Source organism: Ovis canadensis, chromosome 25 (assembly GCF_042477335.2).
Source record: "Ovis canadensis isolate MfBH-ARS-UI-01 breed Bighorn chromosome 25, ARS-UI_OviCan_v2, whole genome shotgun sequence".
Classification (NCBI taxonomy): domain Eukaryota; kingdom Metazoa; phylum Chordata; class Mammalia; order Artiodactyla; family Bovidae; genus Ovis; species Ovis canadensis.
Genome location: NC_091269.1, coordinates 53,061,485 through 53,084,787, shown reverse-complemented (window position 1 = coordinate 53,084,787; position 23,303 = coordinate 53,061,485). Strand labels below are relative to the sequence as shown.

General features: G+C 49.7%; 1 protein-coding gene across 1 annotated transcript; it reads left to right on the top strand.

The window, feature by feature from the left end:
- Nucleotides 1–4,034: 4,034 nt before the first annotated feature.
- On the top strand, nucleotides 4,035–22,025 carry MAT1A (methionine adenosyltransferase 1A). The gene is made up of 10 exons (XM_069572410.1): nucleotides 4,035–4,827; nucleotides 4,912–5,249; nucleotides 8,914–8,991; nucleotides 9,794–9,916; nucleotides 12,723–12,835; nucleotides 13,172–13,315; nucleotides 17,353–17,571; nucleotides 18,632–18,814; nucleotides 19,152–19,285; nucleotides 19,934–22,025. The coding sequence occupies exons 2-10, from the start codon at nucleotides 5,156–5,158 to the stop codon at nucleotides 20,034–20,036; spliced, it is 1,191 nt and encodes a 396-aa protein (XP_069428511.1). The 5' UTR covers nucleotides 4,035–4,827; nucleotides 4,912–5,155; the 3' UTR covers nucleotides 20,037–22,025.
- Nucleotides 22,026–23,303: the final 1,278 nt, after the last annotated feature.

Here is a 23,303-nt window from a genome sequence, read left to right as displayed (position 1 = left end):
GATGGTGATTGCAGCCATGAAATTAAAAGACGCTTACTCCTTGGAAGGAAAGTTATGACCAAGCTAGATAGCATATTGAAAAGCAGAGACATTAGTTTGCTACCAAAGGTCGGTCTAGTCAAGACTATGGTTTTTCCAGTAGTCATGTATAGATGTGAGAGTTGGACTGTGAAGGCTGAGTGCCAAAGAATTGATGTGTTTGAACTATGGTGTTAGACAAGACTTTTGAGAGTCCCTTGGACTGCAAGGAGATCCAACCAGTCCATCCTAAAGGACATCAGTCCTGGGTGTTCATTGGAAGGACTGATGCTGAGGCTGAAACTCCAATACTTTGGCCACCTCATGCAAAGAGCTGACTCACTGGAAAAGACCCTGATGCTGGGAAGGATTTGGGGAGAGGAGGAGAAGGGGACAACAGAGGATGAGATGGCTGGATGGCACCACCGACTTGATGGACGTGAGTCTGAGTAAACTCTGGGAGTTGGTGATGGACAGGGAGGCCTGGCGTGCTGTAATTCATGGGGTCACAAAGAGTCGGACAGGACTGAGCAACTGAGCTGAACTGAATTGGCTTATCTTCATATTCACTGACTCTTTTGTCTGCCTAAATGTGCTGCTGAACCCCTCTAATGAATTTTTTATTTCTGTTATTATACTTTTGAGCTCCGAAATTCCCAGTAGGTTTATTTTTAAAATTTTGTCACTTTATTGATATTCTCTATTTGGTGAGACACTCTGCTGACTTCCTTTAATTTTTTTCATCTATGGTTTCTTTGTATCTTTGAGAATATATAAGACAGTTGATTTTAAGTCTTTGTTCCAGTAAGTATAAGTAAGTACAATGCATGTGCTTCCTCAAAGGCAGTTTCTATTAGTTTCTTTTTTCCCCCCTTGCACAAGGGCTATACTTTTTGTTTCTTTTTGTGCCTGGTAAATTTTTGTTGGAAAATGGACATTTTTTAGTGTTATAATGTGAAAACTCTGGAAAAAGATCTTCTCCTCTCCCTGCACTTGCTGTTGCCTTTTGTTGGGTCACTGTTTCATGTTTTCCTGAACTATTTTGTGTTCTGCACTTTTGTCCTGTGTGAAGTCTGTGTTTCATTAGCTTGGTGGCTGGCCATTGTTTTGACAGAGGTTCCTTATATACCGGGATCCTAGAAAATAGAAAAATGCCCTCCCAGTCTTTGCAGATTGTCTCCATCTTAGGATATTCTTTAGTGCTTATTAGGGCATCTGTAACTCTGCCTTACCCTTACCTTCCTGTTTTGAGAAGCCTGAAGTTCAGCCCCAGATGATAATACATGGTCTTCCACTTGTTATTTTTGACATTTAGAGATTCCTCAGGGGTAAATCACTTTCACTTTTCACTTTCATGCATTGGAGAAGGAAATGGCAACCCACTCCAGTGTTCTTGCCTGGAAAATCCCAGGGACAGCGGAGCCTGGTGGGCTGCCATCTGTGGGGTCGCACAGAATCGGACACGACTGAAGCGACTTAGCAGCAGCAGCAGGGGTAAATCTAACTGAAAGTGGTATTTTCAAAGCCAAGTTTCTTCAGAGGTTTGTCAGCAAAGCTTTAGAGTTGAAGGTTGTTGCATGGAAATGAGATCAACTTTGGGCCTTTGACACACTGTATTGGGCATAGGTAATCAGTGGGGCTGGGTTGGAGGACATTAGGACAATTCATGTGTAAGGGAGAATGGGACAGTCTGTGCATAACGGAGGCTTTAATTTGAGTTTATGATGGTAGATTAGGGCTATGTAGTTCTTGTGGGTTCAGCTTTCTAGATAATTACATTGTTGCTAATATCTGCCAGTTCCATCTGCAAAGGACAGATTGATGCTGCTATTTTGACTCTTGGTTGCAGAGCTGTTTCTGTTCTCTGCTGCTGCTGCTGCTGCTGCTGCTAAGTCGCATCAGTCGTGTCCGACTCTGTGCGACCCCATAGATGGCAGCACACCAGGCTCTCCAGTCCCTGGGATTCTCCAGGCAAGAACACTGGAGTGGGTTGCCATTTCCATCTCCAATGCATGAAAGTGAAAGTGAAAGTGAAGTCTCTCAGTCGCTAACTGGGTAAAATTTATTGCAAAAGGGAAATCTTTGATCTAGCTCAGTGTTACCAGGGCCTTGCATTTTGTCTTGTTTTTAAAAGCATGCCAATGATTAGAATTTTCTCTGCAGCATCATGGTGATATTAAATAATTAGAGAAGTTGAAAATATCCAGCCACTGGGAGCTGACTGGTTAAATAATGTATTTTATAGCCTCATGTGGGATACTAGTCAAGTGCTAAAAATGAGATGTAAAAAGAGGACAAAAGTATATTGTCGAAAAAAAAACAAGATGCAAATAACATACACATAGATATCTACTCTTTTTCCAGGAGAAAAGCATGTGCATAAGCATATAAGGTGCTTGTGTGCTCACTCAGCTGTGTCACTCTGCAGCCCCATGAACTGTAGTCAGCCCACCAGGCTCCTCTGTCCATGGGATTTCCCAGGCAAGAATACTAGAGTGGGTTGCCACTTCCTACTCCAGGGGTTCTTTCTGACCCAGGGGTTGAACCTGCTAATGCCTTCTGGGAAGCCCCTATAAGGTGCTTACGTAATATTTTATTACATCCTTATTATGTGCTAGCAGTATGCTTGGTACTTAACATGCCCGTGTGATCCCGTATAGTTCTGACAACAATGCTATGAGGTAGGTAAATTATTTAACTCCCTTTAAAAGATGAGGAAACAGCACCCTTAAGAGGGTAAGAAACCCACCCCAGCGTGCATAGAGGATTAGAGGCAAAACAGGACCCCAGCCCTGAAGCCTATACTCCTAACCACTATGTTCTGTGCACTTTTTGTTAACATTCATCTGCTGAAAGAGCATATGGTGGCCTAGTATTTAATAGGAATGTCATATGAGACTCATATGAAGTGGATTCTCAACTAGGTGCCTTCCAGATCCCTCCCTCCCTGTGAATATGTGTCCAGGCTGCAGAAGCCTCCTGCATATGTTTCTGAAGTGCTGCTTCTCTGGACAGGACATTGTCCCTTCCGCTTCCATTCACTCCCCCTCACCACCCCCTGCCTCTTTACCCCATGATGCTGTTATTCATTTTGGAGTTCAGAGGGCAATTAGCCTGCTTTGTTTTCTGACTTCTTGCTAGCTCTAGGGATCTGGATGCACATCTTGTTCTTAAAGCGTGGGAGGGGGGTTCAGGACGGGGAACACGTGTACACCCATGGCGGATTCATGCTGATGTATGGCAAAACCAATACAATATTGTAATTAGCCTCCAATTAAAATAAATAAATTTAAATTAAAAAATAAAATGCAGCGTCATCACTTTGCCAACAAAGGAAAAAAAGAAAAAAGAACATAATGACTATAGTTGTTAACTGCTAGTGTAATCCAGGTCTACAGCTTACATTAAACATTAGCTCATATTGCCTCCAGGTTTGAAACCAATGTACCCAGAAGAAATTTACAAAGGGACAATGATGTTGAAATATTTTAAGTGCAAACAGGATTCCTGTGTGTTGACAGGGACAAGGCCATGTTGTCTAAAGTCCCTATATTGATTCCTAGTTTTCCATTCCTTTCCAGTGGCCTTTTCCCCTTTGGACATTCTGCAATCTTGTGACTGAGCATTCCAGCTCCCTCTTTGTGAAATGCCTCTGATTGAATGTGTATATATAAAATCTCTTATTTTATCCCAGCGGAGGTGACTTTAATATGGAGGGATAGTACTGCCACTGTTGACCGTGGATGGGTAGTACTGCCACTCTTGACCAGTTGGAAAACTTAGCATTTGGAGCACTGGAAAAAATTTTTTTAACGTTCATCTTCTAAGTAAAGAGGGAATTCGGTTTCCAGAATTATTAATTCATACAACTGTGTTCTACTTTTTGCTTCCCACAGAGCAATGTTTGGTGCATGAGGTTTTGGTTGATTACGTTTTATTGCATTCTAGTGGGAACCAGTTTCTCCACCCATTCTCACTCTCTGTGCTTTCAATTCCCTTTTGTTCCTTGGGTCAAAGGATGCAGTTAGATCTGAGAGCTGGAGAGAGTGAAGTAAAAGATGCTGGCATTTAATGCAAGAATTGGTTCAGTATATAATCCTACTTATTTTCTTGGTCAAAGCAAAAATAATGCAGATCTTGCCAGAAGGATGTTTCTCAAGTGTATAGGACCTAATGTATAGATGCTTAGTTTATCATATGGAAGCTTTGGGAAACTGGAGTCTGATAATTTCCCTATAATGAATCTGCCTCTCAGGATTTTTTTTCCCAAAAATCATTGTTCTCCATAGCCTATCTAGATATTTTTTAACATCTTGCTTGTTAACGTGACTGCCAGCATCTTAGAGAAGTTGACAGTTTATGTGATTTCTATTAGCAGAAAAAAAGTGGGCTCAAAAGCTTTTTCTCTAAATGAATCTATTGTTGAATGTCTGAACTGGCTCAGAATACAGGTGCATGCTCTGCTCTGAGAAGGTAGAAGAAGGGGAAGAGCCCAATCCAGACAAGGTATGTGGGCGGAGGAGGCCGGGAACACAGAAGCGACGGCCAGCCACCCTGTGCTGTGATCTCAGCCTAAACCGTATCCCTGGGAAGGAGTTTCTTACTTCCTATTTGTATCCCTGGGCAACCACAGACCCCCACCTCCTACGTGGGATGTTAGCCTTGGAGCACTGAGGAGGTGAGCTGCAGAGCTAAGGCAGAGTCCCAGAGGAGCTTCAGTTCTGCAGAGTCTATGCAGCCTTCTTTGCCATACATTGATCACACGCTTAGGGCTTGGGAGATGAGAGCTGAGGGCTAAAATTCCGCAAGGTAAGAAGACCCCCTCTCCCAGAAAATGGACTCCTCCAGTTTTCTTACATGACTACTGAGGTACTTTCACTTTTCCATATATAGGAGTCCCTCAGGAGCAAGCTCTGGCCAGTCAGAGGGAGTGACACACCCCTCTCCAGTCCCTCCTCTTCGCCCATCCGCACCTTTGCTCTCACGTGCTTGCGGGCGCTTACGCAGAAGTGAGCCCCGTGGCTCTGCCAAAGACGAGCCTGTTGGGTTTAAAGGAGGAAAATTAAAAAAAACCTCAGGCCAGGTCCCAGCATTGAAATTGTTACCTCGAAGAAGCTGAGTGGAGAAGTGTGAAGAGATGAATGGACCAGTGGATGGCCTGTGTGATCATTCTCTAAGTGAGGAAGGAGCATTCATGTTCACATCGGAATCTGTAGGAGAGGGGCACCCGGGTGAGTAGGTGGTCTTGGACAGATGGCAACCTATACAGGGTAGGGGGCTGTTACTAAAGGCCTGGAAAACAATGTGCGTAAATTACTATTAAGGATCTCAAGAAGAACAATATGCAATCTTTTTTATTTTATTAATTTGCAGTTTTGTGAAACAGTCACTTGTTATGCAAATAATAGATTGTAAGTTAATGAAGCCAAGGGTCTGTGCTGCTGCCCACCACCAGCGTTTCCTTGGGGCTACAATAGAGGATATATGGTTGCTTGGATAAACATATTATGTGTGTAGAATGTATCATCAGGTATTCACTTTATACAGAGTTTTGTTTTGTTTTCTGGTAAAGCTTTTTTTTTTTTTAATCAATGAGCAGCTTAAGTCAACAGAGAATGTTCCCACAAACAAGTCCACCGGTCACTAAGTTTCGAATGTAAAGCATATAGAGTTTAGAAATGAACAGCAGTGCATTCTAATAGGGGCTGAGACAGATCTCTAGGTCCTGCAAGAAAATCCCAGCATTTATTTTTTTTTGATCTCTGAAAAGTGCGATGTGGAGAAATGAGAGAGGCTTCTGTGAGGACCACGATGGGAGCCTCCAGTTTCTGGGACAGTGGTTCTCAGACTTCAGGGTGCCTCACCATCACCCAGTGGGCTTGTTAGAACACAGAGTGCTGGCCCCACCCCCAGAGTTCCTGATTTAATACGTCTTGGGTGAGACTCAAGAATCTGTGTTCTGAAGAAGTTCCCAGGCAATGCTGATACTGCTGATGTGGGAGCCACACTCTGCGGACCACTGATCTAGGAGAACCCTGGGGGCCAGACACACTGATTTATGCTTTTAAGCACCTCTTCAAAATTCATCAGAGTATTTGAACTTTTTGGTGACTTATCATCATTGAGTTTAACTTTTTTTCATCTTCCTCATCCTTGCTATTTCTCAAAGATCTCTAATTTTTATACCTTGTAACTCAGCTTTAGATATCTCAGTGCACTGCCCCTTCCATATGCTTTAGCCACTGGTTCTCAGCTGGGGAAAGTTTTGCAACCCTTTTCCCCTAAGGGCGTTTTGTAATATCTGGAAACATTTTTTGGTTGTTACAGCTATTCCAGGGGGTCGAGGCATGGACTGATACTGGCAGATAGTGGAGAGAGGCCAGGTGTGCTTCTAAACACAAGACCATCCCCCACAACAAAGAAATTTTCCAGCCCAAAATGTCAATAGTGCTGCTGAGAAATCTTGGCTTAAACTGAATGTTGTTTGTAGCTTAGCTCATTTCAATGTAAACAGCATCTTTCATTCTGCATGACTTTATAAAGTTCCTAGGTTTACTTTACTCATAGCCTCAGATTTTCTGCTATGTCTGATGTATTCTGGACAGCTCCATGACTTATTAAGGCCACCCACAGGTCAGAAAATGGTCATATATAGAATTTGCTCCATGTGGAGGAAGAGGGTGCTTTTTCACAAACAGTGGCCAGTGGTCCCATTGTACACACAGCTATGTGCTCAGTGGACAGAAAATGAAAATTCTAGTCAGTTGACTATTTTGTCTGCTTAATGGCAGGCCTTCAATTTGTCTGATTTAGCTTACCACTGTACATTAGCTGTCCATGTAAAACTGATTTCTTGGTGGTTTTCTTCTTGTCATTCCAGTGCTGAATTCCCCTCCATCAGAAAGATAAGATTAATGCTTCCTTTTCAACTTCCAAGAAAGCTATTAGCTATCTTAAGGCTACTAAGTGATATTGATAGAAAATTTGAAAGCCTTAAACAGTTGAGAAAGGACCTCCTAAGGCATTATCTTAATCTACGCAGCTATCTTAGTACCCTTGCTCAACTCCAGTTTATCGCTAATATCCCTACCCCATTTCCCTGTGTGCACTGGAAAATGTGACCTGTGTCCTCTGAGCGAGCAGAGTCGCCCATGGTCAGCATGTGAGTGGCTCCTAGGAATCCTGATGGCTGGGTCTAAAGTGATATTTGAGCAGCAGGAGGCCTTTACTGGTAGGTGGTTGCAGGGGCATGAACTCAGGCAAACCTTGATTTATAACCAGGATCAGCAGGGAGATGGAAAAACTCAAATATATATTTAGTAGCAGCTTCTGAAGGAAAGATTAGAGAATTAACCTTCAGATTAACAGTTTAACTACAGAATTTCATATGTACTTTCAAAATCAGAAATGCTTGATTCTGGGCCTGCCTTCTCAATTTAAAAACTTATAAAATGACAAAAGAGACACAAGGAAATTTGAGAGGTGATGGATGTATATTAAATCTTGATTGTGGTGATGGTAACGCAAGTATGTACACATGACCAAACTTGCCAAATTTACATACATTAATTATATGCAAAATTTTATATGCCAATTATACTCCAATAAGTCTGGGAAAAATCTTATTAACTTACTAAGAGTGGACTCTGTGGGTATTTTGAACACTAAACAAGATGTATTATGTGCAAATAGACGTCACTTTTATTTCTGAGTTTGTAAACACTGGCAGTACACATAACTCCAGAGCAAGAGTGGATTTCTCCAGTGTCTGCATGCTCGACCATGAGGAGCCTTTTTAAAAATTATTTGTTTTGGCTGCACTGGGTCTTCGTTGCTGTGCATGGTTTTTGTCTAGGTGCAGTGAGAGGGGGCTACTCTCTAGCTGCAGTGTGCGGACTTCTCATTGCGGCGGTTTCTCTTGCTGTGGAGCACGGGCTCTAGGCACAGGGGCTCAGCAGTGGCCACACCCGGCTTGCTCCAGCATGTGACATCTTCCTGGACCAGGGATTGAACCTACATCCCCTGCATCAACTGGCAGATTCTTAACTACTGGATCACTAGGGAAATCCCATCGACCATGGGGAATATTTAAGGCAAATCACAGAAGAACAAGATGAAGTACCAGTCCATGTTGAACTTTTGTCAGTGCCACCTTGATGAGCAGGTCAGACCCAGCTACTGGGACATCAGGCCTTCAGGAGGCTGCATGATGGTGGGGAGGATCTCAGAGCAGCTTGTGGAAGTGTTCAGCAAAACAGCAGTGGCCGTGATGTGTAGAGGTTCTCTCGCAGGATTCTTACAGCTGGAGTCATGGAGGTGGGCGTGGCTTTATGCACAGCACACTCTAACTGGTGGAACCAGCAGTACAAGCCTCTACCCGTTCTGGCCTCTTCTCCCCGTCGACGCCTAATCTCACTGATGCCATTAGTGTTTCAAATTCTGTTTCTAAGACTTTTCTTGATGTTAGAATTTAAGGAAATATGCTGAGGAATGAGATATTTCTGTGTGTGTATCTTAGTTCCTTGCACATCTGTCTCTATTATTTATTTAGATATAGTTAGATATTCCTATAAATCTAGTTTTCTATGAATGAGATACTTTTTGATTGGAGGAATATACTTTGTGTATATGTGAATTACTTTAGACTCTTGTAACTGGCTTTGGAATATACTTTTCTTTTAGGGAATTCTATGACTTTATATAATATACATCATCCAAAATTAAGGCAAAAGTGGGAAGAAATAAAAATTCTAAAAATTTACAATTTCTTATGCTTTAAAAGTGTCCTCTTGGGTATACTTGATGTGTAAATTGGCAAAATATCTAATTATTTTAACATTTCAGTTTTTAGGCTTGACATGTCTGTGAATTTTGCTCATGTTCCCTCTTGTCCAGATAAGATTTGCGACCAGATCAGTGATGCAGTGCTGGATGCCCACCTCAAGCAGGACCCCAATGCCAAGGTGGCCTGTGGTAAGAGATGCCTGGCCCCTCCTGCTGGAGCCCTGAGTGGGCTCGACTCGAAACCTGTGCCCAGGTTGAAGCCCTCGGCACAGCAGGGAACCGGGGACTTCAGGGCCTAGAGGGCCCCGGGGTGATAGGACTAGTCTCTTCAACTTTACAGAGGGGATCTTGGGTATCCCTTGGCCAAGGTCATGGGGTAGGGGTCCTAGTGTGGAGACCAGAGCCCCACTCTCCTCACAGTCAGCAGCTTGTTTTGTCCGATGCTCAGAACCACCCTTCCCTCTCCAGCGCCACCCTAGCGCTCAGACTGAGCACTGTAGGGACCCGTGTCCCTCTAAGGGTGAACTTCACCCTGACGTGTTTATAAATAACTTGCCTTGACTCTGTGCTCAGGACCCCATACCCTAAAGCCTGCAGGGGCGCTTTAGCTGTAAGGGGGCAAAAGAGGCCTCATGTATGCTGGCTGCATTTTTTATGACTACTTGCAGCCATTGTCTCGTTGCAATGCACACAGCAGTCTTAGGATTATTTCTATCCAACAGCCGAGGCTGAACAAGCAGTTCAGGATCGGGCAAGTAGTAAGTGCGTGGTATAGAAACTTGGAAATCGTGTGCCCAATTCTTTCCAAAGTGCAGGTCTCTGAACGCCTGTGAAGACGGTCAGAACTTGTGCTGGGCTGTACTGCCTATTATCACCATGATGGTCCTTCTGGAGTCCGTCCCCTGTGTGGTCTTTTGTGCGGGTCTCTGTCAGCACTCTGAGAGGTCCCCTTAGCCAGCACGTGGCCACTAGCCTGTCTCTTTGCCTTCAGAGACGGTGTGCAAGACGGGCATGGTGCTTCTGTGTGGGGAGATCACCTCCATGGCCATGGTGGACTACCAGCGTGTGGTGCGGGAGGCCATCAAGCACATCGGCTACGACGACTCCGCCAAGGGTGAGGCTGGGTCCCCGGGACGGGGCCCACCAGAGGCTCTCTTATCTCCTGGAAGAGCAAATGTCTCTCCTTCTGGGCCCACTTGCCAGGGTCCAGGGCTCGCAAGCTCTGGCAACAGCATGGCAGCCCAGGCAGACTGGCCCTTGTCCATCCGTTGCTGACTCTGGTCTTGTTTACGGTCCTGACTTCTTAGAAGAAGAAGCTCTGGGTCCAAGGGGCTGCCCTCTCTTGGGGACGTGTTGTCTGCCGGGCGCTGGGGCAGATCTGTGTGTGTGTGTGTGTGTGTGTGTGTGTGTGTGTGTGTGTTGTTGGAGGAACTCTGCTCCACTCCCTAGGATGCAAATGAGGAAACTGAGGCTTAGAGATGGCAATAACTCATATAGGTGGCACAGTCAGTAAGTGGCTATCCCCAGTTGGGACTCCATGCTTTCTGCTAAGCTAGGCTACTCTTTCCCACATAGAGAAGAAGGTGACTCAGTCCAGTACAGGTGCCGAAAGCAGGTGGAGGAGAGGCTGGCCCAGGGTGGCTCCAGTGCCAGGCAGTGTGGGAGCCTGCAACCCCAGAAAGAGGCCCAGGCACTGGCTGGAGCTGAGGAGGAGCCCTGTGATGAGGTGGGGGTGAGAGAACTGAGGGCCCTGAAGCAGACGCCTGCACTAGGAACAGGCAGGCTGGGAAGGGGCCCAGCCTGGAGCGCGTCAAAGGACAGGGCATGAGGGCCCATTTCTAGGACTGGGGTACACTGGTCTATTTATTGGTTGTTTGGGGTGATATGTGGCATCTTTGTGGGTCAGGGCAGGCTGCGCTGACATGCACATGTCTTTTATGTGAGAGAGGCCCTGTCTGTGTGAAGGCACAGACACATAGACGCTCGGTGCGGTCACCTACCCGCTGGCTTGCCCAAAGGACTCACTTGAGCATACGGAAATTTTGCGGATATATCAAGAACCTCTGGGAAGAAGAAACCAGTGAGTACAGGTTGCTTCTCCCAGCCAGCACAAAGGGTGTTCACGGAGCAGGCATATTGTCCCAGAACAGCAGCTCCCTGCCACGTTGCCTTGCAACCCTTCACCCTGTTCTGCCAAGAAGAGCCAACTTATTATTTACTTATCCAAGAGCAAACTTTGTTCTGCATTAGGTAGTAGGAAAGTAGTTTCCCCAGGGGTGTTACTTCCCCTAGAAGAGAGAAGTGGGAGTGGGCCCAGCTCTTCTTGTCAGCACGCCTGCACCAAGGGGACCGGCAGGCTGCGGGCTGGCCTGCAGTCACAAGGCCCCCAGGCTAGAGGCTGCCACTGCTCTTCGCTGCAGAGTTGACCTTTCTAAGCCTTCCTCCTCTCCCCTTAGTGCCCTGAACTGTTTCCCCAAGTGACTTGGAGCCTTTCATTCCGTCTCAGCACTGAGATTTATTCTTTAGACAGGGAGTGTAAGATGAAATGGGGATTTGGTGAGCCCTTGGCAGCTGAAGGCTGTTCCCTGGTATGTGTATTCAGAAGCCTTCACTAGGAATAGGGGCTGCAGAGGTCAAGGTGGCCTGGCACTCCTGAGCAGAGGCACTGCCTGGCATTAAGTGTGATGCGGTATGAGATGCTCGGCAGCGAGTCAGCGGCAGAGTGTGCACGGAAGAGCTGGGGTGGGGGCCGCTCAGGGATGTTTACTGAGAGCTGGATGGACTTGTGGAGGGGGACGGGGGTCAGAGGAGGAGCTTTCTAGGCAGAGGGTCCTCTTGGAGGTGGAAAAGGAGGTTGTGTTCATGCTAAACCTGAGTTCACTTTGGTTGAGGGCTCAGCTGGGAAAGCCTGGCTGGAGCTGAGCAGATTCCAGTTTACTGCCTTTGGTGGTAGGTCTTCACTTGAAGCTTGTAGGTAAATAGCAGGTTGAACCTAGGGGTATTTTTGTGGTTTTATTTGTTTCCGTAGGCCCATTCTGGCCGCAGGGGTGGGAGAACAGATTGGAAGGGGGTGACAGTCAGTGTGCCACTGACACTTGCCTTCGTGGTGCAGTCTCTGTGCATTTTTGCTCCTCATTCATACCCATCCTGTAGCTGAGCCCAGCAAGATGGGGAAAACCAATTTGGGAAGAGTGTGCAGTCTGCCTAGTGGCACCCTCGTGGGGCTTCTTGGCCTGAGCTGCTGCTACCCAAGATGTCTGTGTCCCAGGCCCCAACCCACAGTCCCCAGCCTGGGCCAGGCAGGAGAAGGAGATTTAGTTCCATCTCTGTGCTTGAGCTTTGGGGGTAGGCTGGCAGAGGCCTCAGCCTCCAGAGGTGTGGTTTTTCCCACTTTGCTCCAGGGTCTGTGCGCACCTCGGGCTCGGGGCACTCTGGCTCAGGAAGTGTCTCTGGATGGCCTACATGCACCTATTTATTGTTCAGTATATTTGATACTTGGGTTTGGTGTATATTTCTGATACTTGGGCTTGATAGGCAGTGTTGGAAGGGCTCTTGGTATTCACTTAGTGCAGTGATTTTCAACCTCGGGAAGAGCCTAAGGGGGCAGGCCCTTGGTCATCCACCACCCTTCTACCAGAGCAGCTGTAGCTGTTATCTGGTTTTCATACCACTGTTCTGTGTAGGGTATATATTTTTAATTGAGGTGTAGTTTAATACACTGTGGAGGTTTTTTTTTTTGACTAAAGAGTTCCATGTGATAGGATGAGAAGGATACTGACATTCCCCATCCTAGGCCTCAGTTCTGAGCCCAGACTGATGGCAGAGACCACCCACCCCAACACTAAATGCCCTCTTGGGTGCCAAGCAGCCCCCAGGAGCTCCAGCCTCCCTCAGCTTAGGCCTGCTCTCCTTGTGTCCAGGCTTTGACTTCAAGACCTGCAACGTGCTGGTGGCTTTGGAGCAGCAGTCCCCGGATATCGCCCAGTGTGTCCACCTGGACAGAAATGAAGAGGATGTCGGTGCCGGCGATCAGGTCACTAAACACTAGCGTGGGCGCCACGTCAGAACTGCAGGGCAGTGTGCTCTGTGTCACATAGCTGGCTGTTCGTGGGTAATGGACTGAGTGCTCTGTGGGCAGAGCTCCCCCGCCCCCTGTCTGGAGTCACACAGCCTAGCTGGAGGACAGGATGGGTTGGGAATGCCCAGTGTGGCCTGTCTCCCTACCTAGAGTGTTGGGTTTGGGGACCCTGTCTTCCCCTCCACAAATACCCAGTACAAAAAGTCATATGCCTGGGAGGGTGGAGGGCCAGTGGGGCTTTAGATCTGAAGAGAGTTGTCACCTGTAGCCTGAAATGGGTGTCTGCTACAGGGCCTGATGTTTGGCTATGCCACGGATGAGACGGAAGAGTGCATGCCCCTCACCATCATGCTGGCACACAGACTCAACGCCCGCATGGCAGAGCTGCGGCGCTCAGGGCAGCTCCCCTGGCTGCGGCCTGACTCCAAGACACAGGTGAGCCCCTGCTCTCTGAGCCCCTGCAGGGCTCCAGAAATGCACCTCAAACTAACCCCTTCCTCTTGATTCTGGTCGTATGTTAAGATCAAAATGTTCTCTCTGGGCACTCAAAGAAATGTTGAATCTGAAAAGAACTATTTATTTGAAAAATCTTCTGCTCCAGATAAATCTTTTCTTTTCTCCCCTGATCCGCCAACATTTTAGTATGAAAAAGTTTTAAACACAGAAAAATGAACAGTTCTAGATTTTGAGGGGGCGGGACTTCTTAGCATATGTTTACTCTAGTAATATGATTCCCCAGTTCCTGCCGCAAACCTTCGTAACTGGTTTCAGACTTTTGGCCACTGCCTGTCAGGTCTCCGTGTCTTAAGCAAAGCTTGAATACCCCATGAACAGGTGCTGTCTGTAGCTCGCTGCAGCCCTTTTGCTTTGCTTCTCATAGAAGGGATATACCTTTGCTGATCCTGATGCTCTGTTGTCAGTGACCCTGACCCCGTGTTCCCTGCGATGATGAAATGCGCACTGAGTCCGGATGTGAGAGCTGGCGGTAATGCAATTGCTGGCACATGCTGAGGCCTCTGTCTGCCTTCACTGTCCACATCCTGACAACCCTGATGGCCCCTTTCCTCGGAGCTCCTTTCCCAACTCTACTTCCGTACTCCAGTGGGGTCTGGACACTTCCTTCTACATTCTCTTTCCTGCTACCCACACTTGTGGGTTATTTTCACGTCTGCACACTTGGCTTCCAAATCTTCTACCTGCAGGTCTGTCTGAATCACCAGCCCCCATTTCTCACTCCTCTTGCAAACACATGGGCCCCAGGAGTGCTCCTCAGCTGAAGGGGTTTCGTGGAGCCCACCTTTCCCCGGCCCTCTCTGTCTCCACTGGGTCTGGGTTACACTTGTCCCTCTAGAACATCCCTTCTTCTCTGGCCCCCTTTCCCAGTCCAGGCTTTACTGTGTCCTCCTAAAGACTCTCTCTGTCTGGAAACTGCAGTTAATTTGCTTTGGACTTCGCTTTTAATTTCCTTATACCTGCTCAGAACCATCTACAACTTTCTACTTCCTATTGGAGGCGAGAGGAGTACCCACTTGTTATTCTGGCATTTAAAGCAGGCATTTAAAGGTCTTCCAGCTTTACCTTCCTCGATCCCCACCCCCAGTCTTTGCTTAATCCTTATGCTTTCACCCACGTTCCCTTCGCTTCTCAGTCCTTCGCACCTGTGCTCTCACCCCTCACTTTCCTTGGAATCTTTCTCTGGTCCCCACCTGTCCTTCAGTGGCCAGCCTGGCTCCTCCTTCTGGTCTCCCCTGATCACTCTCGAATGGGACGCCTTCTTATCCTGCACTTGGAATTTGGCTCGTGTGGTTTTATAGTTCCGCACGGTGCTTGTGACTCTGTCTCGTTACTCCCCAAGGGTCAGGCTGCCCATGGTGGAGGCTGCACATTGGCTGTACCTGGAGCAACAGAGTGTCTCTGTGGCCTAAAGGAAGCCCTTGGGACTTCAGGTGTTACCCACGTGACCCCCACACTGGGAAGTGGGTTCATGAGCATCACTCAGGTGATCTTCGAGGTGGTGGGCAGAAGAGCTGAAATATGTAGGTTGTGATGGTACCAAAAGAAAGGAGCCTGCCCTGCCTGCTCCGTTCTGTGCCAGAGCTATGTGGGGATGCGGAGGAAGGGTGGAGAAATCCCAGAACACAGATGAGAAGAAGTGAGTGGAGTGGCTCGGGTTTCCTTCTCCCTCCTTGAGGGTGAGCATTGGAGGGCTCACCTATCAGATTCCCTGAAATAGCAAAGGCCTCCTATGTTTGCTTAGTAATAGTAGGTTTCCGAGTCCAGAGGGCAATGAGGGAGGGAGGGGAAGACGGGCCCTTCCAGGCTTTCCCTTCTTGCAAGGAGACACTGAATTCTCATATAAATGTCCTCTGCCAGCCTCCACAAGGCTGCTACCGTGGGAGAGGTGTCTTGCCGGGAACAATGTCTGGGCCTTCTCGTCTACTGGTAAAGGATTTTTATCACCTGCCCATGGTGTTGACTGTGAACAGAGTGAGCCTTTCCACCTGAACAAATTTTTGCTGCTGATAACTAAGAGCGGGGTGGCAGTACAAATGGCTATTTTTGTACCTGGCCAGAGTTGTGTTTTCCATGGTGTACTTTTCTCCACATCTTGCTGACACGAGATAAGCAATGCTTAGGGCCCTTCACTCAGCCACAGCTCTGCTTGGGGTTTGCGGCAGAGTGGGGGAGCCCAGGAGCATTGGAGATGGACCTCAGCAGCAACTCAGGAAGCGAGCCTTCTCTGAAGGTCAGGTACAGCAGGTCTGAGTCCAGAGCTGCTGTGGAGCCTCCCCTCTGGAGCTCCCAAGCCCCCAACTCCAGCTTCCTCTCCCAGGTCCGGGAGTGCATGCAGCCCAGCATGAAAGGTGCTATGCTTGGTTCACAGCTGGTGTGCATATGCCCGTCACCCTAGGATCAAGCATTGTGCAGCCAGGGCTCTGTCTCTTCTTTTTTCTGGACCCCACCCCGTTGTTCTTTGGACCAGGCAGGACATAGAGTTTGATGGATATCTAAGAGGTCTTTGCCTTAGGCGGAGCCCCAGGGAGACACCGTTTGCTGCCTGCAGTCCTATCAAGGCCCTTGGGGTGGGAGCAGCCTGTGCCTGCTGGTCAATGTCCCTGCCAGGGCCATCTGGCGTAGCTGCACTTCTGCAGGCCCCATAGCCCCTCTGGGCACTGTTCCTGTGGGTCCACACTGCCTTGGGTAGCAGTGGGGCCTGGGGCTCCAGTACTGAGAGTCTTGGGTGATAGCCTTCTGCTGGGCAGAGCCCAGTTACCAGGCTGCACAGTTCCAGGTCACAGCCCCCCTTTGCTGCCTGTGCGATCTTGACCGAAGTATTTACATTCTGGAAGCCCATTTTCTCTCATCTTTGAAATGGAGCTGGTAGCAACTTCTCACAGCATTTGGCATTCCTTGTAGCATAGAGTACACACCCAGTCAATGCCAGCTTCTTTTTTTTATTTTTCCAGCCTCATCTGCCTTCCGCACCACCTCCTTCCCTCTCGCTCTGTGCGCAGCCCAAGGTGCGCAGGCTGGGACATGGGCTCTCGCCCTCTCTGGCGAGGTGGGAGAGGACAGGGTGCAGAAGCATTCTGTCTGCACTGCTGTGGCCGTGACACAGGCTGAGGGAGCAGGCGGAACAGCGGCTGGCTCGTGGGCTTTTCACTGACTGGCCTGTGACTTCAAGGAAATTGTTATTCTTCGCAGAGCCTGACTATTCTCTTTTGTAAACTGGTGACAATTGTGCCCAGCTTGCTGGGATGGCTGCAGTATTCATTGATAACGCATGAAACAGGCACAGAACTGACTACACTGTGGGGAGAGTCCCAGCTCTGTCCTGTGGCCAGCCCTGCAGGGGAGCTGCAGACATGATCCTGCTTTCCTTGTGCCTGCGGCTCTTCCTTGCTTTTGCCCAAATACCCAGAGGCTGGCAACCCAGGCCTTGCTGCTGCCTCTTAGCTCAATCACCCTGGCTCAGGTCTCTCCACCAGACAAGGTCCCTGGGCACATATGTTTCTAGAGGCCCTCCGTTGAGAAGCTGAGGCAGCGGGCATGTGGCCTGTGGACTCCCGTGTTCTTAGCAGAAGCCTGGGTGTCTTACTTAGAGCCATGGAGGGTCAAGACAGGGCTTTAGTGGAGGGACATCTGCTGGCACACAGGACCCTCTGAGACAGAGGGAGTCGTCTGCTGAGTCACAGACAGAGGAAACTCTGCAACACCTGGGTCTCCAAAATGGCACTGATTGTGGTTACTTGGTAATAGCTTGTGCCTCCTGCCCGATCAGCTCATGGCGCCAGGCAGTCATTTGCTATAAGAATGTGATGAACTTCCCTGAAGGCCCTTTGAGGACAGGAGGCCGGCGCCCCCTCCGGCTTTTGGGAGCCCTGTCCACCTCCTCGGCACCTCTGCCCAGCAATGGAGTGTCCTCAGGTCTGGGCAGGACTTCACATTTCCTCCCACCCTGCCACCCCCAGGTGACAGTACAGTACCGGCAGGACAACGGCGCGGTCATCCCTATGCGTGTCCATACCATCGTCATCTCCGTGCAGCACAATGAAGACATCACGCTAGAGGACATGCGCAGAGCCCTGAAGGAGCAGGTGATCAGGGCAGTCGTGCCAGCACAGTACCTGGACGAGGACACCATCTACCACCTGCAGCCCAGTGGGCGGTTTGTCATCGGAGGCCCCCAGGTGCATCCCTGTCTCCAGATGAGCCCTGATTTTGCTTACGTCCCCAGCACAAACCTGCAGGAGGTGGTGGCTTTGTGTGACTTGGCCCTGAGTGAGACGTGAAGTCAGCTCACTTTGTGCAGCCTGCTATGTGCCCTCAGTACAGGAGGGTGGGGGACATGTCTCAGGAGGTTCCCGGCCAAGGGGCTAGCTAACTTTCCATCACAGGTGCCGAGCTTGCCCTGGTGGGCTTGCCCTGGTGGCGTTTCCTGGGTCTTGGCCACATGTGACCTGCAGCTCTTGTGGGCACCAAGGTGGGGACACAGAGTGGCCCCTTTCTCCTGTGCCACAGGCATGAGCAAGCAGAGAGTGGCCTAGCCCCTTGGAGAGGCCGCTGACCACTGCCAGGCCTCTCTGCTGTGGACGTGTTGCCATGTAACAGAGCTCTCGGGCCGGGTCCTAGGCCAGAGTGGCACAGAAACCCAGGGTGAATGGAAGTCCTGTATTTTCCTGCAGAACTTCTCAGGGCCTTGGCATGCTCAGGGCCTTGGCATGCTGCTTAGAACTGTGGATTTCTAAGTGGGGCGGGTGTTGCGGTGGTATAATATGCAGACTTTCCCCATGTCATTTAATATAGAGCCCCCTCAAACATCTTCTGTGGACTGGCATTGCATGGAATAGACACCTGAGCAAACGGGGAACGATGTTTGCCAGGTGGCACCAGCTGGGGCTCCGCCCAGGGTATATTGGTCCCAGCGCAGTTCCCATCTGAACTCGAGTTTCTCCATTATGATCGACTCCTACAACAAAGGCTTGGGGAGCGGGCTGTGACCCCAGTGGCCCATCTGACGAGGGGCCTTTTTCTGACGAGGTTCCAGCTGGTGACCTGACTTCAGTGACTACTCAGTGACTGAACTGGGATTAGAGCCCAGGGTATCTGGCTGACTCTCGGCCAAGGGGGTCTTTGGAAGACGCACTCCTAGAAGCTTCAGAGACTGTCTCCAAGTCGTGGTCTAGTGGCCATCCCAGTGTTTCGCCACCCCTCCCCCCACATCTTCTGCGTCTTCCTCTTCCTCCGCAGGGGGATGCCGGTGTCACTGGCCGAAAGATCATCGTGGACACCTATGGCGGCTGGGGGGCACACGGCGGAGGTGCCTTCTCTGGGAAGGACTACACCAAGGTGGACCGCTCGGCGGCGTACGCTGCCCGCTGGGTGGCCAAGTCCCTGGTGAAGGCAGGGCTCTGCCGGAGGGTGCTGGTGCAGGTGGGTGGAACCCCGCCCTGCTTGAACCACCACACCTGCCCTCAGGAGGGGCACACTGGCCTGGCAGAAGGCCCGCACTGCCAGAGGACGCGACTCTGTGCCATGTTGGGTTTTGTGGCCACTGTCCTGCAAACCCGGGAGTGGGATAGCAGAAGCCTTCAGGCAGCAGGGCGCGCGTGGAAACTGCAGCTGTGACGTGGCGGGTGTATCTAGGCAGATGAGGGCTGGGGGTAGGGAGAGTGTATTGGGCAGGGCGTGTGTGGTTTCAACGGCCTCTCCCTGAGGACATCAAGGTCTCCGTGAGGGGCTTCTCCCTGATCCTGGGCTCTTCTGACAGGTGTCCTATGCCATTGGTGTGGCTGAGCCACTGTCTATTTCCATCTTCACCTATGGAACCTCCCAGAAGACAGAGAGAGAGCTGCTGGATGTGGTCAATAAGAACTTCGACCTTCGGCCTGGTGTCATCGTCAGGTAAAAGGGCCGCCCCTGCAGCTGGACAAAGCCCTCTTTCCCCGCCCCGCCCCGGTGCTTGCTTATCAGAAAGAGAATCAGAAGGAAGGATGTTCAGCCCCCTAGAAGCAGGAGGGGCTTCAAGCTCTTGGCCCAGTACAGTGCAAACCCCAAATGCAGAATGTCTAGTTTTCAGGTTGAAAGAGCCCAACAGACACTGACTTCAGGGGGCCCATCTTTGAGCAGGTTGGAGATCTTAGGAAAATAACTGCAAGACCAGATGCCTGGGAACTGAGTCAGCAAGTCTGGCCCCAACTGCTCTCGCTTCTAATGCCACCCCTGTTTTCTGGAGCTTGCGGTGTCGATGTTGGTTTGTGCCAGGTCAGTGGAGCAGAGTGTAGGCCAGAGTTCAAATCCTGATTCCTGGTGCGTCTGTCTGTGTGATTGATCAGGCTGTCCCAGAACCCTGAGACTGTTTCTTAAGCACTAGTGGCAGTGACCTTGTAAGGAGTGGCATGGCAGAGATAGGAAATTTAGGGAGAATTGCTCTTGAGTGGTTAACACCCCACACACTCATAGTCTGTTAATTACTCCTGTGCCCCCAATTCAGGGAAAGACACTCCCCTCCTTTTCCATTAAAACTGACCCTTTGTTCTTCTGAACGCGCAGGGACTTGGACTTGAAAAAACCCATCTACCAGAAGACGGCGTGCTACGGCCACTTTGGGAGAAGCGAGTTCCCTTGGGAAGTTCCCAAGGAGCTTGTATTTTAGTGCTGCTGGGGGCCAGGCCTGGTGAGCCCTGCAGCCTTCAGGTGGGACAGCTCCTCTCCTCCAGGACCCCAGCTCTCAGATCACCCACTGCCCCCTTCCTGGGCAGAGCCAGGCCCCTCTGACTGAGCAGGAGGAAGGGGGCCTTCTGGTGCTGGGGCTCAGGTCTTCTCATGACGCCAGTCACTATGTTTCCCTGCCTCTCCCCCAGACCAAGGTGATGTGAATTTAGTGGAAATAGCACCCCTGTCGGAGGAAACCTGCTCACTCACCCGCCCCCGCAGCCTGGACCCTGAGCGGGCCCCTCCCTCCCTGGCGTGTGCTGGGAAGATCTCAGGGCTCTGTGAAGGTCTGGGCGTGCCGGGCCACCCTTCAGGTCTGCAGCCCTGTGGTCAACGTCCTGATCCTGGGCCTTCCCACAGGCCCTCCCAGGCCATGCCTGGGGCAGGGGTGACAGCAGCTAGCGTGCAAGAGACCACACTCATCACTGATCACATTTCTTCTTCACTGCAATATGATGAGGTGACCCCTTGTGTTACCTGCATTTAAGGTGAGGAGGCCGAGGTAACTTTCACAGGGCCCACAGCTGCACGGGTCGGGGCCTGGACATGCGTCTCGGATCTTTGAATTGTGAGCCCATACACTTTGACCCCTCACCCTCAGCACCACCCCCCACCCTGATCTCATGCTAAAAACAGGTCTGAGTGAAGACATGAGGCTGTGACCTCTGTCCTGAAGACCTGAGTTTGCTGAGAGTTAGGGGATCGACCCCCTTGGCGACCCCTGAGCAATGATCTACAGAGCCAAGACAGAACCAAAGGGATGTTTCCTTTGCCTCTGTAATTTCAGAAGATAGATCAGGCGGTGCTGGATATCCTGGCCCATGGGGCTGGGCTGGAGTTTGAAATTAAGAGGCACCTATGTTATCCCAGCCCCTGACTACTCAGGGACACGCAGGGTTGGGCCCATGGACTCCTCCGATGAGGGTCCAAGGCCAGTCCTGTCCCATATAAGGCTTCCTAGAGCAGAAGCAGCAGCTTGTCCCTTAAACAAGGGACGGAACCCTGTGTCCTCTGCATGCTTCTCTCTCTCTGACCCCTTTCTCTCTCTCGTCTCTCTCTCTCTTGTAACCCCTGCAATCTGAGTGCTCTTGGAATAAGTGGTTGAGCCTCTCAGATCCCCCTTCCAGAGAGGACAGCCCAAAGGCCTGAATTCAAATGATAAATGGTGACTGAAGTGGCAAGTCTTGACTCCTAGAGGGAGCTAAGTTGGCTGAGATGTCATGAGGAGATTTCTACCTTTGCCAGGTGGCCTCTGAGGCCAGGGCTACCCCCGAGGCCTTGGGTGATTCTCGGCACATTAAGATCTTAGAAGCTATGCATTCTCTTGCTTTCCTTTCCATGGCCAGCACCTCCCTGTACTCCTTCCCCAACCTGGGCCTCTGACTGCTGCACTGCTACCTTATCCCCCGCTCCTTAGACCACAGGTTCAGGCAGGAGTTTCCACAGGTCCCCGGAGAATACTGGGGGCTGGCTTCTTCCTGTGGCACTCGGTGCCAGCTCCGGCCAAGATGCACAGCTCAGAAAGCCTCATCTGGGCAGCAGATAGCCTGCACTGATCTGTAGGCCTGAAGCACAAAAACCTTTGGCTTTCTCTTTCCATCAGGGGCAAGGCAGCTGTTCAGGGCAGAAAAAGAAGCCCAAATGACCACAAAAACCTAGAGCTGATGAGTGATATGGAAGCTCAGGAGTCTCACAGGGCTCTGGTCACCTGGGAAGTCTCAAGTTCCTTTTCGGAGAGGGAGGCTTAGGTTTGCAGGTGGCTGAGTTCCTCTAACTTGGGCCATATTTGAAGTGAAAATTCAAATTTTTATACTTTCTGCACCCCCTGGGAGAAACAAGGTTTTCTTGGGTCAACACTGTTATATGAAACTGGAGTCTATTTGTTAATAGTGCCTGCTAAGCCAGTGAATAAAACCTCGAGAAGCAACTACTCTATGCTCAGTTTCTGTCTGCAGCTGCCCTAGACACCTCACCTCTGAGTAGCATCACCTCATCTATCCTGCAGCCAAGTGGCTGTCCTGCCCTCATGTGGCCCGACTGAAGTCTCTGCCATCCTGTCCACATGGGCTCCGGGGCCTCACGCCAGCTTGTGTATTATCGCTGCCTCACCTATTCATTCTACACCACACTGCATGGAGGTGGGCGGACCCAGGAAACCCCCGTTACTCGTGGAGACCTTGAGGCAAACCGAAATGGGTTAGGACCCAGAGTGGCTGACAGGTGGCTTCCCCAGCCTTCGGAGTCTGCCCCTCGTCCTCGCCTGGTTTCTTCTGCTTCCCCTTCTTGCATGTTGTCTACAGTGTGCTTGGCATGAAGCAAGTGTTCAGGCAGTATTTGTCGATCGGTTCAGTGACTGAAGTCAAGTGAGGTGAGTGAGCCAAGGGGGTTGGTCAGCAGAGTTGGGAGTTTGGTCTGGGAGGTGGTGGTGGATGGAGAATTTGGGGCATGAGAGGGGACTGGAAGAAATAGCAACCCAGCAGTGGATGGCTGGGGTGAAAGGCTTGGAATGGGGGACTTTAAGAGAAATTTTCGCCAAATTTTCGACAAATTCCCCAGAGCTGATATGACTGGGGCACAGTATCGGGAACAATGATACAATAGCCAAGATACGGAAACAACCCGAGTCTGCCGATGGATGGATAAAGAGGATGCGCTTTATGTGTGCAGTGGAGTGTCATTCATGAACAAGAAGGAGACCTGCCATTTGCAGCAACATGGATGAAACTTTAGGGCATTAGGCTACATGAGATAAGTCGAAGAAAGGCAAACGGTATGATGTCACTTAGGTGTGGAATCTACAAAAGCCAACCGAGAGTAGAATGGTGGCTGTGAGTGGGTGAGACGGTGGGTAGATGGGGGAATGGGGAGATGTTAGCCAAAGGGTAGACACTTCCAGTTAAAAGTTCTGGGGAGCTGATATATAACAGTGATTATAGCTAATAGCACTGTATATACTTAAAATTGCTAAGCGTGTGGATCTTAAATATTCCCACCACAAAAAAGACATGATAATTGCATGACATGATGGAAGTGTTAGCTAATGCTCTGGTGGTAATCATTTTGCAGCATATTAAGTGTATTAAATCAGCTCTTTGTACACCTTAAGCGTATCTATGTCATAGGTCAATTATATCTCAGTAAGTCTGTGGGGAAAAAGCAGAGGGACAGACGCCCGGTTCCTGGACTCAGATCTACTGCCTTCTTACTG

What these genes read in the sequence shown, in the direction of transcription:
- MAT1A (XM_069572410.1), top strand. Translation starts at nt 5,156, where the DNA reads ATGAATGGACCAGTGGATGGCCTGTGTGATCATTCTCTAAGTGAGGAA. An exon ending in ATGTCGGTGCCGGCGATCAG is followed by an intron (nt 12,836 to 13,171) that starts GTCACTAAACAC and finishes TGTCTGCTACAG; the next exon opens with GGCCTGATGTTTGGCTATGC. An exon ending in GGCCTGACTCCAAGACACAG is followed by an intron (nt 13,316 to 17,352) that starts GTGAGCCCCTGC and finishes TGCCACCCCCAG; the next exon opens with GTGACAGTACAGTACCGGCA.